The 27,705-nt window shown below is 47.0% G+C and overlaps 1 protein-coding gene across 1 annotated transcript in view; it reads left to right on the top strand.

Annotated features, from left to right (window-relative positions):
* MTAP (methylthioadenosine phosphorylase) overlaps positions 1-27,705 on the top strand; it is a 493,615-nt gene that overhangs the window by 327,084 nt on the left and 138,826 nt on the right. The window contains exons 5-6 of the mRNA XM_069626004.1: positions 3,722-3,824; positions 23,987-24,226. Of these exons, the coding sequence (XP_069482105.1) occupies positions 3,722-3,824; positions 23,987-24,226 (343 nt within the window). The remainder of the gene's footprint in view (positions 1-3,721; positions 3,825-23,986; positions 24,227-27,705) is intronic.

A 27,705-nucleotide genomic window follows, 5' to 3' on the forward strand; every position in this document is an offset into this window, starting at 1 on the left:
GCAGATAAGCCATGAACTATCAGAAGACTACATAGAAAGAACACTGGCTGGCCAAAGTTTGATGCTATTGCTTGATATGGCTGAATCAAAGATCCTAGTAGGGTGTTTTTTAAGACTGCAGGTAGTGGGTTGGAATGGCCATGGGGATTAGCCTGGCCATGTGCAATCAATGGGTGAGTACATGACCAAGCTGTGCGTCCCTTCTCACATGTCATGTCCCTTCTACCTGTACTCCAATGCAATCGTTTTGACGTGTAGGTGGCACTTAAGCACCACTTAAGTCAAAACTATAAATGGGTACAGCTTAGCCTCCTCCAACTCAATGTTGGGAACACCTGATCTACTCTCTCTGAGCCTCAGTGGTGGAATCTCAGATGCCAACATTGAACATCCTCCATTGAGGTCGATGCCCTTCTATCACAATATTACACCATAATAATAAGTCTTGCGCTAGTCATTAATGCTGAGCTGTTGGACCATCAGTGGAAAAAAACAGTTTTTTTAATATATGAAAATGTTAAATAGATGAGGACACAACATTGGAGCTTCCTGTGGGGAAGGCATTTTGGTCAAAATCATTTTGTGTTTGGATAATATTTTTCTAAACTGATTTTTTTCTCTAAAAATTGGTTACTGGCAGTATGTCGGCAATGGGGCATACATGCAGTGATGAAGAGTTACATTGTTTGCTGAAATACAGTCGAACTCTGTCAGCTACAATGCAACCAGTCCATTGACTGCAGGCAGGTGACCTTCTCAGGGAAGTCACCTGGAGGGATACATTTACGGGAATCAAGCCCTTCTCCTTGGATGTGTAACAGGAAGGTTGTCAATGATTTTGTAGATGAGGACATTCTCACAAGGCTGGCTATGGTCTTGGATGTTGCATATTTGCAGGTTTATTGGAGTAATGGGAAATGTGGAACAGCCCAGACGAACATGGGGAAGAACGATGCACAATAGAGGGATAGCAGGCTTGGACAAGGATGGAAGATAGCATAGAGCAGGCAGAGAAGCAGTAACACGGAAGAGGCCGACCAGCAGTTGGATATGAGTCACTACTCCGCGCAGAGACTAAGAGGCCAAGTAGGCCGTAGGATAGAATAGAGTGAAGGGACACATTGGCTTTAGGGGTGGACATACATGAGCATTGCATACAGTGGTCTTTTCCTGCCTCTTTGAAGCACAGTGGAAACGTGATCGCCATGTTGGATGTGGATGTCGCCATGACGAGTAGCTGACATGCTGCCACAGCGACCAGTGGCCATGAAGCTTGTACATTACACAGAAATACATTTATTTGGGTGATTTTACTGTAAAAGTCTACATGATGTAGCCCCAGGCCATCCTCTGGCAAAAGTAGTCCCCGCCAATCCAACTCTGGCCTCGTACTTTGGCGACCAAAGATTACTCGGAAAATATTATTGGCTTGGCGCCAGCAAAAGCAATCAGGCTACCTGGAAACACGTCTTTTGATCGTAACAGCCTGCTTTGGAGATGTAAAGTCCTACACAAATGTTGTCAATCACGTTGACTTATGGACAGTGGTCGAAGTGTAGGAACATAAGTAGTGAAACTATGTTCCCTAGTGGCCTTCCACCACACCCCACAAACCCCATCACCACGCCCCTCCCACGCACAATACAACCCCCAAACACATGCACCTGCTGTTTCAGGGAACGTTCAGTGCAGTGCACTGAAAGTGCCAGTTTCAACTTCTTCCTACAATTTTATTTTAAAAAGAAACCATTCCGGAATGGTTTCGTTTTAAAATAAAAGTATAGGAACAGTACAAGTTAATAAAAAGTAGAGGAGAAACCCCCCCCCCACTGCTTATGGATGAAAGAAAGAAGGCACATGGCATTTGCCTCCCCACATGTATTTGCGTGTGTTCTTCCTGGTATGTGGTAATGCCTCCATTAAGAGTCTTTGCCATGGCTGTTTTTGGTTGGGTGGTTGCCAAATTCCTATGTACTAATCCTGTGTCTCTGGAGTTTTTAGTCATTAGAATTGTTTTACATTATGTATCGAATCAATTTGGGTTGTACTTATTTTTGTCATGTACACATACTTTCTACTTTTCCATATTTGATGCACTTACGTATAGGCGCGTTATAAATGCCATATCATATCATGCATCAGCAGATAAGATGCTGTTCAAGTGAAGTTTTAGTCTACCCGTCCATGCTGCCCTATCATCTTGGAGCCAACACACCAGGATTACAGGAAGAGAGAATCTAGCTAGCAGTGAGGCTGCGCAAAGAATTCAGCTCACAGGGGCAAACCCCCCCAAAAGTGTGATTGCTGTTGCACCACAGCGATCCATAGTCCAAGGGGGAAGCTAGACCGCCATTCCAGGTTTGTTGGCAACTATAGTCGCGATGTCCCACATTTGAAGCAAGTGGTCAAAGCAGTCCTCCGACCCTACAATGAATGGAACGTTTTTCAATCTAGGATTTGGAGCCTTAAACAGGATGCCTGTGCAGACATTCGAGAAAAGCATAGTAGATTGCACCTGCACGTCCCAGGTGAGATTTAGCGACTGCTCCTCTGCTCAAACTAGATCTCAGCAGATGTACCAAGATCTCAGCAGATGTACCATGGCACTTGGTGGCCTTGTCTCCACTAGCCCCCCACATGCGCAACCATTGCTGCAGTACCCCGAATGTGCAAAGAGTCAAGTCTTTCCAGGATGCTTTTCTGTCACACTAGGCCCTGAGATATCCTGCACTGGCAAAACGCCTTTCATGTAAGATCTCTTGGCGTGTTGTTCTCTTGCATCAGGCATGTATGTGTAACCTGCAGGACACATGCTCGCCTTCCTCTAGGCTTCACTCTGCCGTTCTTTGTTCTGATGCCAATCAGTTCATTATATTGGGTAACAGCAACACCCATTATTACAATGCTCCGAAGCGGCAGGAATCCGGCATAAAGTGCTGTGTAAAAATGTGCTTCTCTTATTTCCACTAGTAGACTTGACAAGGGGCCATTCTTGCAGGCACCTGCACCGGCTGGGATTATGCTGCACAAGAGGCAGGTGAAGTGCAAGCAGCAACCCCCTTGACGCCGTTGGTGAATTGGGTGTAGGCGCTTAGCAAAAATTGGCTCAATCTACAGTAGCATCCGTCTGCTCGGAGTCCATCTGCTGTGACTGCTTTGGCTTCATGACGTTCCTTTATCAGACTCCATATATCCTTGCATCTTGTCCACCGACCTTTCTTCAGTTCTCATGGTGAACAATGGGGCAATATTAAAGCATGAGATTTGCTCAAATGATGATGGCCATTGCCCACGCTACAGTTGTGTTGTGTTCAGTTGAACCATGCTTTTGGTTATGTATACACGAAAGCATTAAAAGTAATGTTGGCAGGTGGGAAAAGAACCATCACGAATAGTTCAGGTGCTGGTCCCGAAATATGTCCCTCTAGTATGTAATCGGGCGCAAAGAACTTAAATAAAACAATAAGAATGACGCTGTAAGAATTTATTTGATGGCCAAATAATTTCCCCAAAACTCGGCTGTGTGGGAGGTGGACATTCTTTGGAGTAGAGCATTGACTAAGTATTTACAATGTTATCAGCCATCTTGAAATTCTATTTTGTTTTTGGTGCTTGCATTTGTTCAGAAAGGTTCAGGAACAAATACTATTAGATATAACTTAAGATGACGCCGCAACATCTTTCATTTTTTTCACTATAACGTGTTCCTTTACCTTTACAGGACTACGAAAAGAAATCAGACTTTCCATGATGGTGGTACTAACTGTCTTCCAGGCGTATGCCACATTCCAATGGCTGAACCATTCTGCAACAAAACTAGAGAGGTTAGTGGGTTATAGGACAAAACTTTCTTATTATTTTTGTAAACTCAACTGACGGGAACCTCGCATTGAAACCTACTTTTGCTAAAGTAGATGGAAAATGCAGCGAAAATGTTTATGTATGTGTAAAGCGCAAATTCGAAATTGTTAAACTCCAGGGTCCAATAGCATACGTTGTCTGCATGCAACTAAGATTTATATATATAAATGGAAGTGACACTGTGCTCCTAATTCTCACAAAGGATTGACGCTCCCTCAACGCAACCCCGGACCTTCAGGATTTCGACCACTCCCCTCCTGCCAAGCCTCGGAGTCTCCCTTCCTCCCTCCGAGGCAGGATGTTGATGGTCTTGTCCACTATTCACGTCTTGTGTTCAGGAAGCTGCTTATCAGACTCTTCAGTTTGTCTTCCACTGCAAGATCCTTCATGGACCCGTTCTATCTCTCTTCTGCATCGCACCTCTGTAGCTTCTCCAGACTGCTAGGCAGATGTGGCATCTCGCATGGACTGGTTTTCAGCATATTAGTGGCCTCCTGAAATCTGGACAAACTGCCGTTGCATTTCGCCATCTATAGCCAACCACCAGTTGCAAGGCTCTCGCTTCCTCAAGGTCAGGAACCGGAATCCCTTCCTCAACATGCCCTCTGTCTCCTTTTGCTTAATTTTCCACCTTCACATTCTCCGACTCCTCTTGCATCGCTGATCTGTCTTCTATTTCGCTGTCCCACAGCTCAGGAGTTCACTTCCATGAAAAAATGACTCCACCTTTCTTGTTCTGGCAGATCGAACAGGGGAACTTCATCGCACACTGTCATGGAGAAAATAATTGTCGTACCCTTGGGTGCTGTCAACAGTGTCTTTGACATCACTCCCTCCGAAATGAAGACACTTTATTTTTATCAAGCACTGCGGATTCAAGGGAAGCCACTGGTGATGTTGTATGTGCACCCTCCACTTCCTTTGTACACAGAGGCCTGGTGCGGGATATCTCCTAACAATTAGCTGGTTGATTGCCCCGTCTTTCATCTAATTATATTTAATTGTGATGTAATTCTGTGATGTGACCCTACCCATGCTTCTGGATTTGCCTGTTAGTGAAAGCGGTGAATTCACACACTTATTTCAGCTAGGTAAAGAACTCTTAGGATTGGGGGAGTATATACCTAAAATGTAATGGCCTGCACTATCAAGGGATACCATACTGAGTTGTTTCCTGCCTGCATTTGCCAAGGTGCCTGCTAGGCATATCCTGTCTCATATCCCAAACCTCTCATTAAACCAAAAGAATATATAGTTTTAAAGACAAAATTCTACCCTGTTTTTTTTACAGTATATCATACAACCTATTTCTTTGCCATGGATGGTGGTATGGCCTTGATTCCAAGGCTGGAAAGCCTACCCGGCTTCCAAAGGTCAATAAAGACATGTGCAGGAACGCCTGTTACCCTGAAAGTGGTGGGCTCCTTATGCTTCTCTGCCACAGAAAGACTCTGTTTTCTGTGTGGTCATGAGATATTCTTGCTCTCTCGTCCCTATAAGAGTCTAGACACTGTTTTATTTGCTATTCTGCCCCTAGAAAAGGGGCTATGTACATGGCATGCACACTTAAGAAAATAGATGGACATAAATGTAACCCCTGAACCAATTAGGGCCTTGTGTTAGGACGACTGAAGCACGGCCTGGCAAGTCGGGTATATAAGTATATTATTCAAAGGAGAGTGCAGAGAGCGGCAAGCACCTCTGCCGGCCACCTTATCTCAACAACACTGTGTTCCAGAACCACATGTTGTTCTGAAACACTTTAGGATAACACAACACATCTTTCCCCTCAACAAGTAAACAACAACAAATGAACATAACACCCCAACCATCACAACTTGAACCATGACCATGGAAAACATTTTTCTTTAAAACTAAACTAAAGAGCTTCTAACCTAAGAAACCAATACTGGTATCACATTTGTAATCAACCACAAAATAAATGTTTAAACTTAAATGGAAATGTTTTAATTCTTCCACTGGCAAGACCACCCACACTCTTCACCTCCTCACCAACACTTCATTTCCTCACCCACACTCCTTACTTCCCCCCACCTCTTCTTATCACTCCATCCTTAAGAGATTTCTATCTCTCTTCACTTGATGCCTGCTCACTTGATGCCAGCCTGCCCTTGGACCACACCTCTCCCCCTTCAACCACTACCACACTATTCCTCACAGCGGCCATCCTTTTATGTCCTATAAATGAGCTCTCTGGACATTTGAGCCTGTACCTGGGATTCTTAATCAGTACCCAATCCCCAACTTCCCATTTTATTTCCTTTACTTCGAGGTGTTTGTCAAACACTCCTTTATACTGACATTGTGCCTCTTCCACCATCCTCATCACCTCCTTCCGATCAACATTCACACTGTATGTCAGTCCTAACCACAGTACTCCACAACAACACCGACCTTATGCCCAGTTGAATGCGCCCTTTAAGAAATCTATTTGCTCGTTCCACCATCCCATTGGCTCTAGGGTGATACAAAGCCATGCCTATGTGTTTGATGCCAAACTGTGCAAAAAATTTCTTTAAACAATTTCACCAACTCCACCGTGGATGCTTCTCTTAGTCCCTTCCAATCTATCAACTTCAAGTGATAACCTATTACAACTATCACAAACTTTAATCCCTCACCCAAACCTTGATTGGGACTCATTAAATCCACTGCAACCTTTTTCCAAGGTTTTCCAGGTATTTTCACAGGGTGAAGTGGTGTTTCACGCACAACTTTTCATTTGTCACTTGCCAAACAAACTTCACATCTCCTCATTTCTCTATCAACTCCACCATCCGTTGCTGGCCACCAATAACTCTGTAGGAACATCTTTGTTGTGCTATTCATTCCACAGTGCCCTTGATGGGCACTCTCTATCAGCTTTTCCCTGACACCCTTAGGAGGGATCACTTTATTGCCTCTTCTGAGACTCCCTCCAGGTAAAGACAACTCCTACCTCACTTCATAAAAGCGATCAAACCTCCTGTTCACATAATTCCTACAGGGCCATCCCTCCAGTGTCCATTCCATCACTTTGCTAAGTACTGGGTCATCTCTTTCTGCCGACTTCCATTCCTCCTCATTTAAGGCACTCTGCTCAATACTGGCCACAACAATTTCTTCTTCCTTGCTTTCTCCCTGGTCACCTTCGCTGCCACAGCCCACCGGCAGGCGAGAGAGGCAATCCGCCACTACATTTTCCTTGTCTGGAAAAAAGCACACTTGAAAATCATAACTTTGTAATCCTAATACTCATTGTGAAATTCTGGGTGAGCCCCTGGACCAATTCTCGCCATTTAACATCTGTACAATGGTCTATGATCCGTCTTAACTGTAAAACGTTGGCCCCACAGATACTATTTAAAATGTATGACAGTCCAAAATACCGCCAAGGCTCCTCACTCCACAACTGAATAGATTTGTTCCGCACCCCTCAACGGTCAAGATGTAAAAGCTATTACATGTTCTTCCTTCCCGCAGTGCAACTGAGAAAAACTCTCCCAGACCCATTAAACTGGCATCTACAGGCAACACTGTTTTACGACCACTCACAAACCCCCCTAGAGAAAGTGCATTGGAAATCCCTTTCTTCATTTCCTGGAACGCTTCCATATACTCATCTGACCACAAGAAATTCACTCCTTTCTTCAATAATGCTCTCAATGGAGTAGAGATGAAAGCAACATTTTTGAGAACCATGTGGTAGAACTCTCACATTCCTATGAATGACCTCAACTGATCTTTATTCTGCGGTGCTGGGGCCTTATTAATTGCTCCAACTAGATTTTGTGTGGGTGAAATTCCTTGAGCTGAAATTATGTACCCCAAATACTCCACTTCACGCACCCCAATCTTACATTTTCTGCGCTGCACCATAAACCCCGCCTTATTCAACTTTTCAACACATTTCTCAATACCCTGTCATGTTGTTCTACACAATTGGCAAAAAAGAGAATTTTGTCCTGAAACATAATCACATTGCTGACGCCCTCTAAAACTTTCTCTATCACATGCTGAAAAACAGCTGCAGCAGACATTACCCAAAGGGCATTCTAAGGTATTAAAAGTCCCTTCCGGCGTGATGAATGCTATCACATCATAACACTTGTGATAAGGGTACTTGATGGTAGGCAGCGGACAAATCGATCATTGTAAACCTACTTGCTTCTCCTGACACTGCCAACACTTCGGATTTTACTGGCAAGGCGTGCCTCCCCACTAAAATATTCTTATTAAATTCTCTGAAGTCAACGCATAAGCAAATCTTCCCATTGCTCTTTGCTACGAGCACTACCGGCGATAACCACTCCATACCATGCACCCGCTCTATCACTCCTCTCTGTAGGAGTCCATCAAGTTCCGTATGTAGCTGTTCCTTCATGTGGAGGGGAACTGATCGTACTTTTTGCACTATTGGTTGTGCTCTTGTCTTCATTTTGATACATTGTTCAAAATCACTTAGTTTACCAAAATTTATGTGAATACCATAGGAAACTCTGAGGCCCAACTGTCGCCCACTTCTGCTATCGTCACCGGAATGGGTGCAGCCTGTATGCGAACCCCTACGCTCTTTTGCTCCTCCCATCCTAGCAAGGAAGATACCTTTTTTGCTACCAGGATGTTCGCTGTACACTCCCTTCCTTTATAGCAAATAAGTCCTTGGAACTTCCCTACTAGTTTGGACCTGAGGTGGTGCTAACTCTTGCACTCCTCTTGACAGTGTTCCTGTGAATGTCTCCTTCGATATAATTGTCCATGGCGAAGCGCTGTCTACTTTCATCTACACACTGGAACCAGCAATGTGCAAAATGTCCACCGGACCTTCCATCCCTCCAGACACTGCTGAAATTTCAAATAATTGCCAGGGTTTTCCTTCCCTCCTTTAATGGGTTGCCCTTATTTCTTGTTCCTGTTGACTGGGCCTGTACTCTACAGCATTAATAGTGTTCTCCTTACACATTTGTGCAAAGTGACCCTTACATCTACATTTTATGCACTCAGCATTCCTTGCAGGGCAGACACACTCGTTGATGGATGTCTTGCATTTCCACATCTGAAGCATGTGTACCTGGGCCACTCCTTTCTTGTGCCAGCACCCCTTTTTTCACTCACTGCACATACCTCTTGGCTGTACTTTTCTACCTTCATCTCTTTCATATACTCTTTAGTTCGTTCAATACCTCTGCTGACCTCTAAAGCTTGTTCTAGGGCCATATCCTTTTTGCAGGAACTTTTCTTGCAGCCTGGGGTTGTTGGTGCAGCTCACCAGCTGATCCCAGATTAGGAAATTTGTTAAATTGCTGAACTCGCATTTGTGGCTGTGTCCTCAGTACAGCCACATATCCTTCTACAGGTTCCAAAGGTTCTTGTGTTCTTTGAAAGAATGTATGTCTCTTGAATGTTACGTTCTTTTTTGGCTCAAAATGTTCCTCAATTTTAGAGCGCAGAGAGCGGCAAGCACCTCCACCGGCCTTGCTTCTGAAATATGGTCATTCCTTTTCAACCCGGTGACCACTCTTACAGCACTGTTTTGTCACCTGAAGGTGGTGGAGCTCTGCTTGTGGGCTGCCGATAAGCAGACTGCAGCAATAATTGATTTTTGAACCGATAATGGCGCAAGCAATTGTCTCAGTGTTCTTTTGTGAGATACAAGGCCGATTTGATGTCAGTAGTTTAATATAATAGCACTAATCTGTGACCTCATATTCAAAATTCGGTCCATGGTAATGCCCAGAGTTTAAACTTTGCTCTGAACTTCAATATTGAAGCCCGCTATGCAGAAAATGTTATATGTTTGGCCTAACCTTTGGATTTGTTTCGGTAGGCCAACAACCATTAGTTCCAACCCATTTTGGAACATCCATGTTTGGATTTTATCATATACTAAATTGACTTTCCGTTCATCCTCTTCATGTATTCCTTTGAGCGGGATGACACATTGCGTGTCATCTGCGTAATTTGTGAAAGTGATATCATTACTTTCCAAGATGTCAAAGAACGGGATCGTGAAGAGATTATAGAGCGAAGGGTATGTCCCTTGACATGTGTGGGTTTCCTAATCTGTTGAAAGCCTAACGTGGACCAGGCATCCTCCAGAGCCACTGCTAAGGGGTCTTCTTCGCATCCCAACCAGAAGTTAGTCACCCATTATGATACATTTAGAATGGGGTTTAAGGAGAGGGAGTAGAAAATTGCTCAACCGAGAAGGAAAATCCTTCCTTGCTCCTAGAGCTCTATATAATATAAGTGCATTAATGGTAGTCTCGGCATTGATGCCAATTTACTAGTAGTAGTTCTGTATCCGGAAATGCAGTGGTCTTTACATCCCAGATTATTAGCTCACGTTTAAAAATTATTGCAGCACCACCTCCTCTCCCTTTTGCTCTATTCTGACAGAATACCGTAGCCTTCAGGAATTGCCAGACCCCTCATCAGGCCAGCCGCACTGTGACCCCAAGTTTCAGTTAGGGCATATACGTCAATGTTATTCTCCCCAATGTAGGTGGCCACCTCCAGGGCATGTTTGGTGAGAGAACTAATATTCAATAATGCAAACTTTAAATGACCTTCCGGCATTTTCGCTGGTTCTAATGTCTCTTTCCCATGTGTACCCTGTGGGACTAAAACCTTCGGTACAGCTTCATATATCCATTTTAACAGCCCCCAGCACTCTCCCTCCCACACCCCCACAGCCAGGGAGGATTTAAGCAGCACACCAGAGGTCCACAGAATAGGCACTAGGATTTGAGGTAAGGCAGGCCCTGAGCACAGCAAATTGCTAACGGCCTGGAGCTTGGGAGGAGCCAGGTGAATGTCAAAGGCCAAGTGCTTGAAGCAGGCCGCCGCCACAGGGGATCCGTAGGGCACCCTTCCTACCATATGGGGCCTCGATGATGTGAGAGGGTTGAATATGACATTGTCTAACATGTCGGAATGGGGGAATCCCCGGGGGTGTCAGAGCCCCTATCACGACAGGACTTGTATAATGGCCTAATGAGCCTAAAATCATCTCTGACCAAGGCCTTTGAAGAGCAGTTTCAGTTGAAATCCGACCACAGTATGGGGTTGTCTGAAAAGAGGCAAGAAGTGGGCCAACTAGGTGAGAGGACAGACCTTCTCGAAAGGGGCCATCAGGAGGTGTAAATGGACACTAAAGAACATAGCGAGGCCGTTGAACGACTGAACGTTGCCACACAAAACCTTGAGTTGCAAATGGAGAACTTGTAGAACAGGTCACAGAGGATTAATATTCGAATCAAAAACCGAGGGTGCTGCACTGTTGCAACTTGACCTAAGGCCGGACTTCCAGGAAGATCGCCACCCACCGTCTCAGAGCAATATGAGCCCAAGGCCCTGAGAATGGGTGACAGCAGGGGATCAACGCAGAAGAGCTCTCAATCCAGGAGTGTGCGGGAGGGGGCATACGGCAGCGGAATGATAGTTGATAATGAAGGCTGACACACATACTGCTTTACATAAGAGGGGTGGTGGGAATTGAAAGCAGGAAATGGGGCTGTTGGAGCGCAGGAGATCGTTCCATCTTGTTTTCCGAGAGAGCACAGAGGGAGTTTTGAGGAGGTGGAGATCAGGGAGAGTGGTTGCGAGGGGGGGGGGTGAATAACTGATTTGGGGGTCGGTATGGGTGAGCGTGGAGGGGAAAGTTGCGGGTGCTGAGGAGAGCACCGGAGGTTAGGGGCCGGGGTAGGAAGGGTTTGGAAGGAGGTACATGGGACGCAGGGAAAGGGGCACCACGACAAGTCTTGATGGCAGGGGAGGGATTCCAGGGGGCAAAGAGGATATGGATGGGTGACTGTTCAGGGTGAGGTTTGGAGCCGGTGTAACAAGCAACACATAATGTAAGGGGGTTCAATTTCCCCCTCCAAAAGGAAAGGATTGGAGCACTACACCAGAAAATCGGGCCCGGATGTCTTGGCTATCCAGGTGACCCATCTCCTGCGGAAAGACCAGGCGATATTCTGTCTGCTGGGCTTCTCCCGGATCTTCCATGCTTCATGTCCTAACCAGATATGTGGTGTAGCCCTAGCCTTCCGGGATGGAGTGGACCGCAGGATAATGGAGCCTAGCACAGACAAAGGGGGGCAGGTACATTATCGTAGTGGGAGGCTGAGGGGCGGCCTATATGATAGCCTCAATCTATGCCCCAACATAGGCCAGGAAGGTTTCCTGAGATACCTATTGCTCACACTTGAGGGTTTTGCGAAATGTCACATTATACTGATGGGTGACTTCAACTTAGCCTGGTCACGGGAACTAGACAGGAGTGCACGGTAGCCACCAGATCACTACAGGACATATTTGAAGCCTTGGGCCTCCAGGAAGCATGAAGAGGGATACAAGGGGACACAGAGGGGTTCACCTTTTTCTCTAATGTGCACGTTCACTATCCTGAATCGATTACGTGTGGGGTGTAAACACAGGCATAGAGGTGGGTTTGCTTGGTATAGCCAATCGTGTAGTGGTCACAATGGACCTACGGATCTCCAGGTGTAAACCAGGGATCTGGGGCTGGAAGACACTGGGTGAACTATTGCGTGACCTTATCATCACAAGGTAATTGGAGGAAAAAATGACTAGCTTGTTTGACTTAAGTAGAGTTTCGGATACTGGGGAGAGCATCTGCAGGGAATCATTCAAGGCAACTATTAGTGGTGAGCTCATTGTTGCAAAACCAACATAGGAGAAGCAAATGGGGCTTCTCAAAGCCCAAATGGAGGCTGCGGTTGAAGACATTAGGAAGCGGATCTGTGACATCAGGAGGGTGATGAGTGAATACAGACAAAGCAGTAGGCCAGCTAAATGTCCTTAGAACTAAGAAAGCTCACCTCACCTCAGCATTTTACAAAATCTTTACAAGAGTTCTGGTCTCTCACCTTACTGGACACTTTAACCACTTCTGTGGGTCCAGTCGTATCTCAGCATCGATGGAGAAGGCAAGATTACCCCTATCCCCAAACCCAATAAGGACCGCAGCAGGTGTAGCTCCTACAGGCCAATAGTGTTAATCAACGTTGATTCCAAAATCTATACCAAAGTTTTCGCTAACAGGTTAGAGGACTTTCTCCCGGTCCTGTTCCATCCTGATCAGTCAGGGTTTGTACACAGACACCAAACATTTGACAATATTCAACGCATTGCTCAACTGGTGAAGGTCCACATGACCTCGATCCCCATGGTGGTCCTTCCCCTTAACGCAGAGAAGGCCTTTTGATCATGTGGGTTTCATGTTCAAGCTAATGGGGAATATGGTTCTGGGAAGGGACTTTATTCAAATGGTCCAGGCCAACTACAATACCCCTGCGGCACAGCTCCTCATATATGGATCCATGTCCTGGAGATTCACATTAAGAAGAGGGACCAAGCAGTGGTGCCCCCTCACCCCTCTGCTATACGCTATCTACTTAGAACCACTGCTATAGACCTTGCAGGAGTCCAGTGTAGTCCACATAATTCCCTTCGGTGGGGGTTCAACACAAAGTAGCAGCCTTCGCGGATGACGTGCTGCTTTTACTTTCGAACCCGGTGCCATTGCTGAGGGGCTGTAGGAGGCTGCTATCTGATTTTGGGGCAGTCTCAGGCTTGACGATTAACTTAACCAAGCCTGAACCATTAAAAGTAACGGTGGGGGACAGAGAGGTGGCAGTGTTGAAAGCCTCCTTGCCTTTCTTCTGGAACCCCGGGGGGTTTGATACCGGGGAATACATATAACCCCAAAGCTCTTGGGCTGGTACACGACTAATTATCCCCCTGTGTTGTCAGCTATTAAAGCTGACCTCCATAAATGGAGTTCTCCCAGGATCTCCTGGGTGGGCAGATTGGCCGTGGTGAAGATGGTCACACTCCCTCGGTTGCTCTACCTGTTCCAGTCACTGCCGGTGGTGTTTCCCAGGGGCTTCTTTGGTGAATTGGAAAAATAACAGGCAACTTCATCTGTGCGGGCAAGAGACCCAGGATCATTCGCAATTTATTAATGTCACCAAGAAGGGAATGAGGGGGATGGTGCTTCCTAATTTCCAATTGTACTTAAAGGCATCCCAAATGCAGATAACAAGAGAATGGTTTACAGCCCAAGAGCGGAAACTGTGGGTGGGAATGGACAGTGCGGTGGTGTTGCATGACTTGAGGGATGTCTTATGGCTGCCACGCCAGGACAGGCCCTGACATATGTACCTAAGTGCCATTAAAAAACTGGTGGCTGATAACATGGGATAAAGTGACCAGGAAAGAGGAGATTACAACCTCCCATCCCCCTACATGCCCATTTTTAACAAACCAAGTTTTTTACCGGGAACAGAGACAGGGTCGTTTCTCCAGTGGAAAAAAGGTGGGTGTCTGAGGGTTTGGGACATGTTTCAGGTTCCTGTCATCGGATCCTTGAGTGCAAACATTGTTTTGGAATGACCGAAAATGAAAGGCTGAGATACTTTCAGATCAGGCACTGGCTTCTCAACCCGGAGATCAAGGCAGCAGCAGCCTGCCAACTTACACCTTTTGAAAAGTTTCTCACCACGCAGGATGGGTCAAGGGGTCTTATATCGAGCCTCTATAAAATCTGGACGTCGCCAACCCTCATGCATCGTGGCCTGTATGGCACGGTGGGAGAAGTCAATCGGGAGGGAATTACTCAGAACGAGTGGGAAAGATTGTGGAGGTTAGTATCCAGGTTGGTTAAGGCATCAGAACTACATGAATGCTAGTACAAACTGATATTTAGGTGGCATGAAACCCCGGTCCGACGTCATAAAATGTACCTGGAGTCCCCAAAGGCTTGTTGGAGAAGGTGTGGGGGTATAGGCTCATGGTCCCACATTTGGTGGAGATGCCCCAAAATCGAGCCTTTCTAGAGGGAGGCACAGAAGGCACAGGTGCTGGCCTTTGGGGAGGAGCCAAAGTTGCCTCCGGACGAAGTGTTGCTGGAGTTGGACTGTGGGGCACAAGGGGATGTGCCCAGCGGACAAAGTAAAGCCCTAATTGTGCTCACACTTGCAGCAATGCTACTCATAGCGCAATGTTGGAAGGGTGCAGAAACTCCCTCAGTCCAGGACTGGCTTCGTAAGGTTTGAGACTTTGCGGCATTAGAATGGGCAACGTATGCAATGAGCAAAACTTAACTCGCTTTGCCAATGACTGGGGGGAGGTGCTGTCATTTATCAAGGAAGACTAAAGAATTCAGTGGTGCCCACCACGCCTGAAACTCTCGGATCTGTTTTAGACTGTACACATATGGCACTGCTATTCCCTGTAAGCACAGTAGGTTTATCTCTATTTGGGGGAAGGGGTGGGGATTGGGTGAGGGGTTGGCAGGGTGGTGCTGAACTGATAATGAAGTGTAACAAGGCATGTGTGTTAAAATAATCTGTTCAAAGTTTTTGGGAAATTAGATTTTTTTTTTTAAATCAAGATTTTATAAAATCTCATAGGCTCTAGGTACTGGATTTTGAAAGTAAATCTTTGGGGCATTTCAAGGCCATATATGTTGCATTGATGCAGAGTTGATTGTGTGGGGCTGTCTGCGCCAGGTGCCCTCTCTGTCATGCCATTGCGGAAGGGCGGCCAGCACCATCAGTGAAACCTGCTTGTGGTTGGGGAAATTCAAATCTATGCAATTGACACCGGCCGCAGAATATGTATGGGTTACTTGTATGTAGTTGAGAAGCTTCCCTTTTACTCAGCAGCTAGGTCAACCGCCATTCTGCGGCTTTCCCACCACGGGTTTTAGATCAGTATCTCTCATCCCCCAGTTCCTTCTTTTCTGGAATCCCAGTATTTTCCTACTCAGAATGTCTTGAGAGCCACAGCATACTGTGAAGAAAAACAACAATATTGTGCGCGGAAGTGTGACGAAAGGGGTCTGTGTTACCTGTGGAGTTTGCTGCCAGAACTTTGCTTTGCTTTATGTTTCTTTGCAGCGAACCTTCGTTCCGTGTGCTCGCTCTCGTGTTGCCAAACGAAGCTTTCTCCTACCCAACATGCGCAGGACAGGGTGTTGGCTTTCTGTGACTGTACAGAAATTAGGTAGGAGAGAGAGAAACCAGGGAACAAACTGTTTCCACGTAGAAGTGGTAGGTTTAACCCAGAAACGCTCACTGTGTTTAATTTCTAGCGTGTTGTGTTGTTTGATACCCCTTTCTATCAGTGTTTCACGGGTGACACTTGGGTAAAAGAGAATGGGCCTCATTACCCCGATGGCGGTGAACCATGGCGCTATTAGCGCCATGGTTCATGCCGGTAAAATACCGGCACCGCCTTGGTGGAAAGGGGAATTACCGCCCTATTACAAGGTTGGTGGGGCGGTAATTCCCCCTTCCACCATTGCCTTTCCCCATTCCCATTTTTGTACCGTAGGGCTCTATGGGAATAGGGAAGGCGCTAATTACGGTACCGCAAATTGCGGTACCGTAATTAGCTCCCTGGTCCCTTTGCGGGTTGGTTTTTAACGCCTGCAAAAAGCAGGCGTTAAATTCCCCAACCCGCAAAGGGACCTCGTAGTAAGGCGGTAAGGATTTACCGGTACCGGTAAAATACCGGTACCGGTAAAATACCGGTACCGGTAAACCCTTACCTCCATCCGTGTAATGAGGCCCAATGCCTTTAAAACTGAAGAGGACCAGCATTATAAACAAGGTCACTTTCAGTGATAGTGCCAATTTTACTGCTAGCCTGGATTAGTACGAGCTATGCAGATAAATGAGGGGTATGGGTTTGTCATCTTCCTGGCAGCGACTGCTCCACATTTATTAATTAGAACTCTACGGATATTCACTAGCGCCATGCAGTGTGAGAGGACACAGCCATCTTTTTAACACATGATCAGATTTATGCATCTAAATCCTATAATTGAGTCTTGATAAAACGGGGCTGGACCATTGCAAGTTGAGCATTACAGTGACTGACAATCTTCCGATCCCCGGTGACTTCTCAGAAGTGATCCAGAAATGCAATGAGCAATGAAAACGTGTTTATTTTTCTACAAAGGGGAGAGAAGTGTTGTTTGAGAGTCCTTGCTAAGTGTTATGTTGATTTTGAAGTACACACTTTTTTACTCTTGACTGTGATGGAGGAGATTCAATTATAAAGCATAGAATGGACTCATAGCTCCCTTTCAATTAACCTTTGAGTTTTCGTCTTCCACCTCTCCAGAAAGAGGGCACATAGTTGGAGGGGCTAAAATAAAAAACTTTGCCCGGGGTCCAAGATTTTGGATCGACACATGACTTGCAGCACCCAACCCCCTCCACTCCTCAAATTAGGTCGTATTTGTACTCACTAACTGCAAACATAAGGCCATTATCTTAGGGCATATACATGTGTCCCAAATGCACTCAAAGGGTTTATAACACTGAGGGCCTCATTACACGGTAGGCGGTGAGCCATGGCGCTATAAGCGCCATGGCTCATGCCGGTAAAATACTGGCACCGCCTTGGCGGAAAGGGGATTTACCGCCCCATTCCAAGGTTGGAGGGGCGGTAAATCCCCCTTCCACCATTACCCTTCCCCATTCCCATTTCTGCCCCATAGGGCTCTATGGGAATGGGGAAGGCGCTAATTACGGCACCGCAATTTTGCGGTGCCGTAATTAGCTCCGAGGTCCCTTAGCGGGTTGGATTTTAACACCTGCAAAAAGCAGGCGTTAAATCCCCCAACCCGCAAAGGGACCTCGTAGTAAGGCGGTAAGGATTTACTGGTACCAGTATTTTACCGGTACCGGTATTTTACCGGTACCGGTAAATCCCTACCGCCATCCGTGTAATGAGGCCCTGAGTATGTAATGTGTTTTACCAAGCACCCACTGTTAGAGGTTATTTACCTCGCATGTAATAAGGAGGCACACCAGCTAATGCATATTACAACCTTCTTTATTTAAACACGTACTGGAAGTGAACTCCACTTCCTGCTCCCTCATCCAGGCCCCCTCCTCTAGCCATGTCACGTCCTGCCGTGACTCGCCCTAGAGGGGACTGTCTTAAAGGGACAGTCCCTGTAACAACACCACCGGGCAAATGTCCTTACAAGGTATCTTAACTGAAACATTTAACTTAATTTAGCACTCTTCCACCAGTCTTGGGGGTCTCTTGATGACCCTCTGGGCTCGTCCTCGTGACTCTGGGAGTGAATCACCGTCAGTCTGATCATGAGGAATCAGCTGGCGTGGAATCTGCGGTTCGAGGGGAACCCACTCTTCGTCCTGTGGGTCATAGAGTTCAGGGTCTGGGTCAGCTGGTGGCAGTCTCTCTTCTTCTCCCCTCAGGACATGCTTGAACAGCAAGCTGTTCCTGGTCACCTCTCGATTCACTGGCTGCAGTTATCATTGTCCCATTGACGGCGATTACTTGGAGTGGCTCCGGTGCATACAGTGTGTCTGTTTTCTTGTTCATGGTTTGTTGGACCCAGACCTCGTCTCCTATTTGAAACTCCTTTTCCTGGGCTCTCCTCCTCCCATCTGTCTAGACTCTGGCTTTCTCTTTCCGTTCAGCGTCCCGTCTGATGACTTCCTGATCTGGTTCCGCCTGCGTTGCTGGGTTGTTGAGGATCCTGGTTCTGACTTGGTATTTCATCATGAGTTCAGCCGGGGTTTTGTTGGTGACCTCGTGGGGGTTGTTCCAATAGTCTCTCAACATTCTGCACAGTGCTTGGTGTGGGTCAGATCCTTCTACTCTTGCTCTTTGCATGGTCTTTTTAATTGAGGACATGAACCTTTCTGCCATCCCATTGGCTTGGGCCAGCGTGGTGTGGTCTTCTGGTGTTTAAATCCCATGTGCTTCGCAAATACCCCGAACTCATGGTCGCTGAAGGGCGGACCATTGTCTGATTTGATTGATTCGGGATCCCCCCTTCGCTGATGACTTGGTCGAACGTGGCGGCTACGTGAGCAAATGCTGTGGATCTTACTTTCTTTATGATGGGGAACCTGGAGTGCTCATCAATTAACAGTAGCAAGTACTCGCCAGTTTCGAGTGGGCCGTAGAAATCAACCGCAACCCGTTCCCACTGGTGATCTGGGATCATGGTCACTCAGTGGCACCGGTGGATCTGCTTTCGCAGTGCATTGGCAAGCTGCGCAGTTTTTCACCCACCTGTCTACCATATCGTCCATGAACGGGAACCAGACATGGCATCTGAGTTGTCTTTTGGTCTTATCTGCGCCCCTGTGTCCTTCATGCGCTGTCCTCATGATTTCAGACCTGAGTGCTGCTGGTATCACTAGCCGACATCCTCTGAGCAGGATTGTTTTGTCTTGTACTGCTAATTCGGTGAGTATCTTTGCGAGCCTTTCAAGTTCGTCTCTGCACATGCCGGGGTGACTCTGGACTGCGCGGCGATAGTCTTTCCAGTTGTTATTCTCTGTCGGGGATATTGCTAGAGCCATGGAGGGATCTACTGCCGAGGCTGCTGCGATGGTGTCGATAGATATGGCTAGGGGTAGTGCGTTGGCAGTTACATAGCTCACGTATTCAGCATCTCCGGTCCTCAGGATAGGTTTTCCCATTGGGTGCCTCGACAAGTAGTCGGCAGGGTTGTTCTCACCCCCGGGTCGATGGATTATTTCGAAGTCATATTCTTGTAGGCGCATGCCCCCCCGCCATTCTCCATGATCCCGCAGGCCGACAAGGGCCCTAGGTGGGTCGAATGGCTTGAGGACTTTAATAATTTCATAGCGGCTGCAGGAGAAGCAACCTCTCCATGGCTACGCAGCATGTTCATTAATATGGCTGGGACTGAAATAAAAACCTTAATCAAAACCATCCCACCAGCAGACAACACTGATATCGTCCCTTTAATAACCGCCCTGAACAAAAGGCTGGTCATAGAACCGAACAGGGACTCTGAAAGATATGTTTAACCAGTGCACACAACGCAGTGATGAGACAGTGGACAAATGTATCACTAGATTTCAAATCAAAGGGGCACACTGTCAATTTCACGCATTTTCTCTAGAGGAAGCCATCCACCTACGAGTGATAGAAGGCTGTGTCTCGCGGACCCTGAAAAAACAACTTCTTAAGAAACCCCTCACCATTGAGGAAGTGAGCGAAATGGCTAGGATCCTCGAAAGAGTGGATAAGCAAGCCCCACAGATGACCAGCACAACGGCTCCAAAAAAGGAAAAACATGAACTGATAGCTGGGTTCCAGACAGCCCACACCAGGTCGAGCGAGAGGCCTACCACCTCCAATTATGCCCTGACCGCACAAATGCAAAGGCAATGTCACAGATGTGGAATGGCTTTCCCTCACACAGAATCATGCCCTGCACTCACCCAAAAATGTGGAAATTGTGGCAGGGAAGGCCACTTCAGCCCATTTGCAGAGAAGGGAGACCTTTTCCCACCTCACGACCAACTGCTTCGCCACACCACAACACAGCAATGCTTGTAGGAGATTGGAGAAAAGAAAACACAAATTCTGTGGGGGAAAAATGTTGTGCTGCTTACACCACACAGTGCGGGAAATTCTCAGGTTTGCTGTCATTGGATTACCCTGAAGAGTTTGGGTATTTGAAATGAGAGAGAAGGGGAGTACCATGAAAAGCTAAAGGCCAATGAGACTTAGAAAACAGGCCTGGTGTTTGGTGGGTTTACCCAAACAGAAGTTCATGTGACCCAGAGGTGAAGATCACAATGCCAAGGCCAGATACATAATACCTAAAAGGTCTTGCAAAGTCCTGTGAAGAACCTGGACTAACAAACCAAGCCGCACGGTTCAGCTCTTGAAACTACAAAAGAAATGCATTGCTGTATCATCATCCCGGAAATGGTCTGAAGATATAGAGGCCAATTAAAACAGTATTGACTTTGAAAACGATCAACTCAATATTGCAACACCACGTATGAACCCTGAAATTAGGTTGAGCACAGATTTTGAACCGGCTTCTGAATTCTTACTGAATATTTTGAACCCATTCTGGATCAAACTCGCAATAAGGGATGTGAAACATGCGGCTTTTCAGATAATTTGGGATCCCTTGCCATTTACTATTCTGACTGGGGCTGATGGAAGTTGCAGTTGAAACATTTGGAGAGCCAAAGCTTGACAGCCCTCTATTTGTACATTAAGATGGTTTGAATTATTAGAAGATGGAAAGAAAACTATACACATTTTTTGGGGGGATGCACCACCACAAATGTGCTACCTGGGAATATAAAATCCATGAGCTGCTCATCGAGGCCAGTTGATCTAAGAATTTAAAAATGTAAATCTGAGACACAGGATCCCGTAACAGTCAAGGGTCATATATTCATAGCCTCACTCCCTTCATAATCACAGTGCTATAGGCCATGTGTTTAACCCAGGAAATATATCTGTTCCACGACCAATTGAGGAGCAGCTCCACCACTCACACCATTGATACAGCAGCCAGTAACCTGGTGATGAAATCATCCATGATACTAATATAAATTGGCGACATGTGCAAGAAAGATAGAATATTCTCACTGATACAGGGCCCTCTCTTTGACTCTTGGATGTTTGGGGACACTGTCTCCCTTTTAAACACATAGGCCATCTGAACACACTGCCAACTCTGATGCTAACACACCTGACTCTTCGGCCTACCTGCACTAACAAATATCTAATGTTGGTTGTCCTTAATCTATGTATGTCCACCCATGTATTGTCCCTGGTGACTGTTCCATTTACTCTCCCCCACACCCTCAGAACCTGGTCAGAATGTCACTCAAACTCACCACATCGTAAGATGGTCACTGCTTCCTGTCAAATCGGAATTCTTCTCTATTCTATGTTCTTTTCTGATGAACCGAGTATTGTTCCTACCTGCATAAATAAATAAAATAAATCAACATTTCTGTTTGAGGGCTATTCATTATCAAATCCCATGAATTGTTCTCCAGAGGATTTTTCTAAATTACTTTCTGGTTGAAATAGCCCCCCCCCGCCCATTCAATGGGCCTCCTTAAGTACATCTGAAGGACACCATACATCCATAACTAGATCCTAATAAACCTCCTTGGCATGTTTTAACATTAATAACTGCTAGAAAGAGAGATTGCCATTAAAGTCACTTCTCACCCTGACATAAACTTTTTCTGACAAACACCCAACTTTTTTTTACATACATCTCTGCTAATGCCATCACTCTTCCTTTTCTATAATACACCAATGCTCCTTTTGAATTTCACACCCCAGCCATGTCAGCCTTATTTCTCCCACTTTGCCCCCTCCCATTCTTTCTTTCCCTGTTATCATTTGCTCCCCTGGAGAAGGGTCGGAATTTGACAGCCTCGGTGGTGTTTAACACAGTGTTAACCCACAGACAAGGACTCTTTAATACCACTATGGTGATGATTTGGACAGGGTGTCCAGTCAATTGGTCGAAAGCAAACTGGTCGACTGCAATTTGGTCGACACCATTTGGTCGAATGCCAAATGGTCGATTTTTTTTTTTTTTATATATATATATATATGTGTTTTGTGGGTTTTCGTGTGGGGAAAAAAAATAAAAAAGAAAAAAAGGGGGTTGGGGGGGGGGGGGACCCCCCCAAAAAAAACCAAAAAAGGGGTAAAAAAAAAAAAAAAATTCGACCATTTGGCATTCGACCAAATGGTGTCGACCAGTTGTCCTGTCGACCAAATGTTTTCGACCAATTGACTGGGAACCCCATTGGTTAGTATCAAAATCGGATAACCTAACATCTTTGAGTCCATGCTATCACCCAGAGCTTCTTGTCGTCCTTGATCAGTCACGTACTACTGCTTGCAGCAGGGCTGCAACTATATCTATGGTAATGTGAAAGTATGTCCCTCTTCTACCTCCTCTTTCAGAAATTGCATTCATTGAGCTTAACTTGGTCAGGCTACTACGTTCCAGACTTAATTTTGTTAAGTTTATGAGTTTTAGCTGTCTGCCCATGAAATTGATTGCCAGCGTCCGTTGGAATGCAGGGATGCAGAATAACCTAGCCAATGCTTTGATCAGGTCTAGTCGCATGACTCATTTTGATTGGAAATTCTTTAGGAACAATTGGCCTCATTAGGAGTTTGGCGGTAGCCTTGCCGCTAAAACCGTCAGGCTGCCGCCAAACTCCCGAAAATATCTGGTACCCGCGAATGGGCAATTACCGGGATATTCCGTCCCCGCCGGACTGGTAATTGCTCTTTCGCAGGTGCCGGAACCGGTAGATCCCCATTCCCATTGAGCCCACTGGGCTCAATGGGAATGGGGATGCCTGTAGCACCGGCACGGTTCATTACCGTGCCGGTGCTACAGGCTTGCTGTGCTCGCGGGTGCCTTTCATTCCACCAGGTCAGACCTGGCGGAATGAAAGGCACCTGCGAGCACAACTTGGAGTCTGCTGGTCCGGATACAACGGTACCAGCAAGCTTACCGGTACCGTTGAATCCGGACCGGCAGGCTTGTAATGAAGCCCAATATGTTCTACCTTCTAGGGTCCTTGAAAGAAAAGCATGAAGACTAATGTGGCACAAACCTTTGTCAAACAGCTGGTTCGTCCTTTGGCTTCATCCAGTTTTATTTGTAGGTAGTTCCTGGGCTGGAATCTTTCCAGCTGAAATTGTGGCCATTAGGCCAGTCAAGCCTCACCAACCCCTGCTCTCCGGAACCAGATTTTCCCATACCAGCAAATTATTGTAAAAAATAAAATGTGTCAAAATACAGGTCCATGGGAGAGAATTGGTCTGTTCTGTCCTTTCGATGACGGTTGGGGTGGTAAGAAAGAGGATCATAAATCTGCATTCACACAGCGTAACGTCCCTCCCGGCTGCCATCTCACTCCCCTGCCACACAGTTTTCGCTAAACGAGTATCTTTTCTCCATAAAATCTTTACATCCAAATACAACTGAATTTAAGGAAATATACATTGACTATTCCATGTTACTCATAATGGACAACACTGCTAACAGGTGCAAAAATAAAATGTCTTATAAATTAATTCACTCAAGGCAAAGCAATTGAATTCCATCATGGATGGCAACCTCTGCTCTTCTCTAGTTTTGTGAGTCGTGTATGTCTGTCTGTCTGTTGTCAATCCCACAAGGTTGTACAGAGAGGAATCACTGAATCATGTATGAACTGGAAACCACAGCCAGCTTCTCTGTATGATAACCAGGTGTTCATGCTCTTTGCAGGTTTTGATGGACGTTGCAAAGAAGCTTGGCATCAAATGCCACCCGAAAGGCACAGTGATGACCATCGAAGGGCCGCGTTTCAGCTCTCGGGCGGAAAGTCTAATGTATCGCCTCTGGGGCGCTGATGTCATCAACATGTCCACGGTTCCCGAAGTGGTCCTTGCAAAAGAGGCTGCCATCTGCTATGCCAGCATCGCTCTGGCAACAGACTATGATTGCTGGAAGGAGCACGAGGAAGCAGTGAGTAAAACGCAGTTTCTTCTTCATTAGCAGTAAAGTTTTAAGACTGCAGGATAAATATGCATCACGACTCAGGGGGAAGCTACTACCTCCTTGCTTCCTACTAAGGAATCATTTCCTTTGTGCATAAGCAAACATTCAGATAATAGTCTTGGACAGTTCTTTAAAAACCTAGTTGCTGATATTTTCAACCCCTTCTCAGATTGGACGTTTGTGCACCGTTGTAGCTTCTATTGTAATGACTTAGGGGGAATATTGAAATTCTCCTTGGGTACCACCCAGTGGTCATCAGGAGCATACCCTTGCAGGAGTCAGCATCTATGTCTGATTGGCACAGTTTCAAAATCAGCAGGGTTGGGGGAGAGTCTTGCGACTTACCCAGTGTACCCCTATGTGACCGGTACATGGCTAATATCTCCTTTGATGGTTCTTGCCGTTGGTGTTGGAAAGGATACCACCACTCCAATCCCCCGGTCCTCTTGAGGTGTCTCATAGGGGCCCTCTAGTGTCATTAGGAGCATGACGTTGCACCCTTTCAGGATTTAAAGACTAGGGTCTCGCAGCGCTTGCAACACCCGAGGTAGGGATCCACTGTTCCTAGATTCCCCAGCTGGAGTTTTCAGCTTTTCAGCATCGCAGGGCTTTATGTCTGGTCCCGTTTGTCCATAGGTAGATCTTCCTTTCCTATTAAACACTGCACTTAATGCATTGGTGTGCCATTTATTCTCCATTGAATTTTACTTATTTCATTATATATACCTCACTGTGTTCTTCAGTAGAATTAAAGGTACTAGGTTTGACTGAGTTTAGTAGGTAGAAAACAACTAATAAAGCTTTCTTCTAGGATTGTAGGCCTTAGTCCTTCCTTTTCTCCTTTAGGTTCTCACCTTCCTGGTAATGGACAAAGAGTGACTCTGTCCTTACACTTAGTGGCCCACACTACATTCTTGGCAGGATGTCGCTTATGTGCTTCTTGTCCTAGATACCTTTGGAAACACCACCACAGGGCCTTGCATTGTCAAAATGTGGGCATACATCACTTTAAGAACCTTTGCAGGGTAAGGTTGGGCTTGGAGTTTGGGGTGGGGGGGCGGGGGTTATTGGGCTCAGCCCCTTCTAAGGCGGCCGTATGCCTTTTGGCGTGTCCTTCTCTACACCAGACCATTATTCTCTGTAGAAACAGGCCAACGCTCTTATTTGCTTGTTTTTTTATCACTCCAAATCTACACCTCCTTCTTAGTTATCGCCATCCTTCTCATTTTCTGTCCGACTCTGTTCCTTCCAAAAGCACCATGGTGTCATCTCTGTTCTCTTCCCCATTGATCCCCTCCTCCACTTCCCTGATCTCATCCATCTCTTTTTCTTTCCACCTTCTTCTTAGCACTCTTCTCTGCTCCAGTAGGCTCCTCCCCCATCCGTCTGACATTTTCAACACCACCTCCTCTCCACTTCCCTATTACTTTCACTTCACCTCATCTTGCCGATGTTCTCCTCACGAGGTACTTTCCACTCCACTCCACTTCCCTTAGGTCCACCAATTTCCCCTTTTCTGAAATTATCCCCTTCCATCCCCTCTTCACTTCTCTGCTACTTTACCACTTTACCAATTATTACCGTTTTCCCCTCTCTGATGTTCTACTATCCACCACCTCTCCACACTTCTGCTCCTCTGTCACCACCTCCGCTCTTCCTCTACCCTCTCATACGTCCCGTCCACTTTGACTCCCTTCCTTGTGGGCGTCCCACAACATGGGGACGGTACCGGAACCTTTTGGCAGTGAAAAATGGGCTTCCCCTTTAAATTTAGTATAGCGCACAGGGCGCTGCCTCTGGCGTGGGAACGCCCCGCTGATGCCCCGCCTTCTGGCACACCTCAGTCCCTTTTTCCACATGGTGCCGGACCTAGCAGCCAGCGCTGAGAGTTTTTTAGCTTTCCGATTGCAGCCCTTTTTATTTTTGCAATCTTCTTTAACGTCCCTCACCTACCCGGCGTATGTAGGCTGCAGGAGGATTCACAAGATGTGCCTTGTGCGACCGCTCCTTCCTGGTCTTGGACCCCCACACTCTGTCTTGAGTGCTTGGGTCCTGACCACCATTGGGACTCGTGTGCGACCTGCAGCTCTCTCGGTCACAGGGCATTGAAGAATCGATTGTCACGGTGGAGGGAGATCTTCCACACTTCTCCTCCTCCCCACCTTAAGGACTTCGTCTCTGGGACCTCTCAACAAGACAAGGTAGGACCTCTGTTCAGCACTGCTCCACAACACGGGGACTCATTCCCTGGGGTTCCCACAGATCGGGGTTCCTCACATTCAGTTTCTGCTGGGCTTGAGGCCTCTAACGCTACCAGGCCAAGTGGCCCCATGGGCTCTCCCGGGCATTCCAGGGGCAGACCTGAAGCTTTCCAGGCTACTGGCTCCCAAGCTGAGGGGTCCAGAGACCCTACCAGGCTGTCCTCAGAAGGATGATCAGGCTTGTCCTCTTCTTCTACCCCAGGGGGGTAAGGGATCTTCGAGTGCTACCTCCAAGAGTCGTTCCTAGGCTAGATCCAGCATGCTACTTGCGCAGGTGCTGAGGGCTCCCAGTCTACTGGAGCTTGCTCCGAGGCCATTGTCCAGGACGTTTAGACTACCAGCCATCCAGCTGAGGGCTCAGCGCCTACCACAGCGCTCTCACCCAGGGCATGGCGCAAGGTTTCAAAACGGTGGAGCGGCACGTGGAAGAGCCTGCTAGGCAGGTGGCCATTTTGGCTCAGGGCCTGCCAGTCCTTTCGCCCATCGAGTGGGCTTTGCAGGACGATTCCAGCCGCCTTCGCTCGGGAAGCAGCAGCAAATCCTATTGCGCAGGGTTCTGGTCTGCTCAGGGGTACCTCTACCCATCACAGCCCTACAGATACGCGCACCAGGCGCCTTAGCGCTTCGACCAGGAGCAGAGGCCCAGTGCCTCTGAGCGCAGGGCCCCTAGCGACCGAGCGGCTTGCGAGGACCACTTCTTTGAGCGTGTCCTCTTCTTCATGCATTCCCCTCAGAAGGGGCTCCTAAAGGACATTGTGAAGGTGGTCATGCCGCAGGTGGCACCACCTCAGCCCCCATCCTTTGGTGTTCCTCCCGTTCCTCCTGTGCTACCGGTTCTGGTGCCGGTTCCTCCACTGCTTCAGGCCCTAATGGTCATACTGACCTTCCCTCCTCCTCCTGTACCATGAAAGCCCCCCCCCAACAGCCACTGGACTTGTCCTTGGCTCCAGACCTGGGGGGGGGACTCCAGTGGCACCTGTGTCCCAGTGCCCCGATTCCCCTCAGTACGAAGTTGACACGCAGGACGAAGAGCCCCCAGCTTCAGTTAGGGCCTTTCATGACCGCTTTCAGGGCCTGGTGGAGGTCATGGGGGTTCCTCTTTCGGAGGAAACCGCTCAGGGGTTTGGGGTACTCGCGGAGGTCTTGGGGAAGTGCACCACAGTCTGGTCCGACATTCTACTCCAG

Source organism: Ambystoma mexicanum, chromosome 6p (assembly GCF_040938575.1).
Source record: "Ambystoma mexicanum isolate Mex_15411 chromosome 6p, UKY_AmexF1_1, whole genome shotgun sequence".
In the NCBI taxonomy this organism is placed as follows: Eukaryota; Metazoa; Chordata; class Amphibia; order Caudata; family Ambystomatidae; genus Ambystoma; species Ambystoma mexicanum.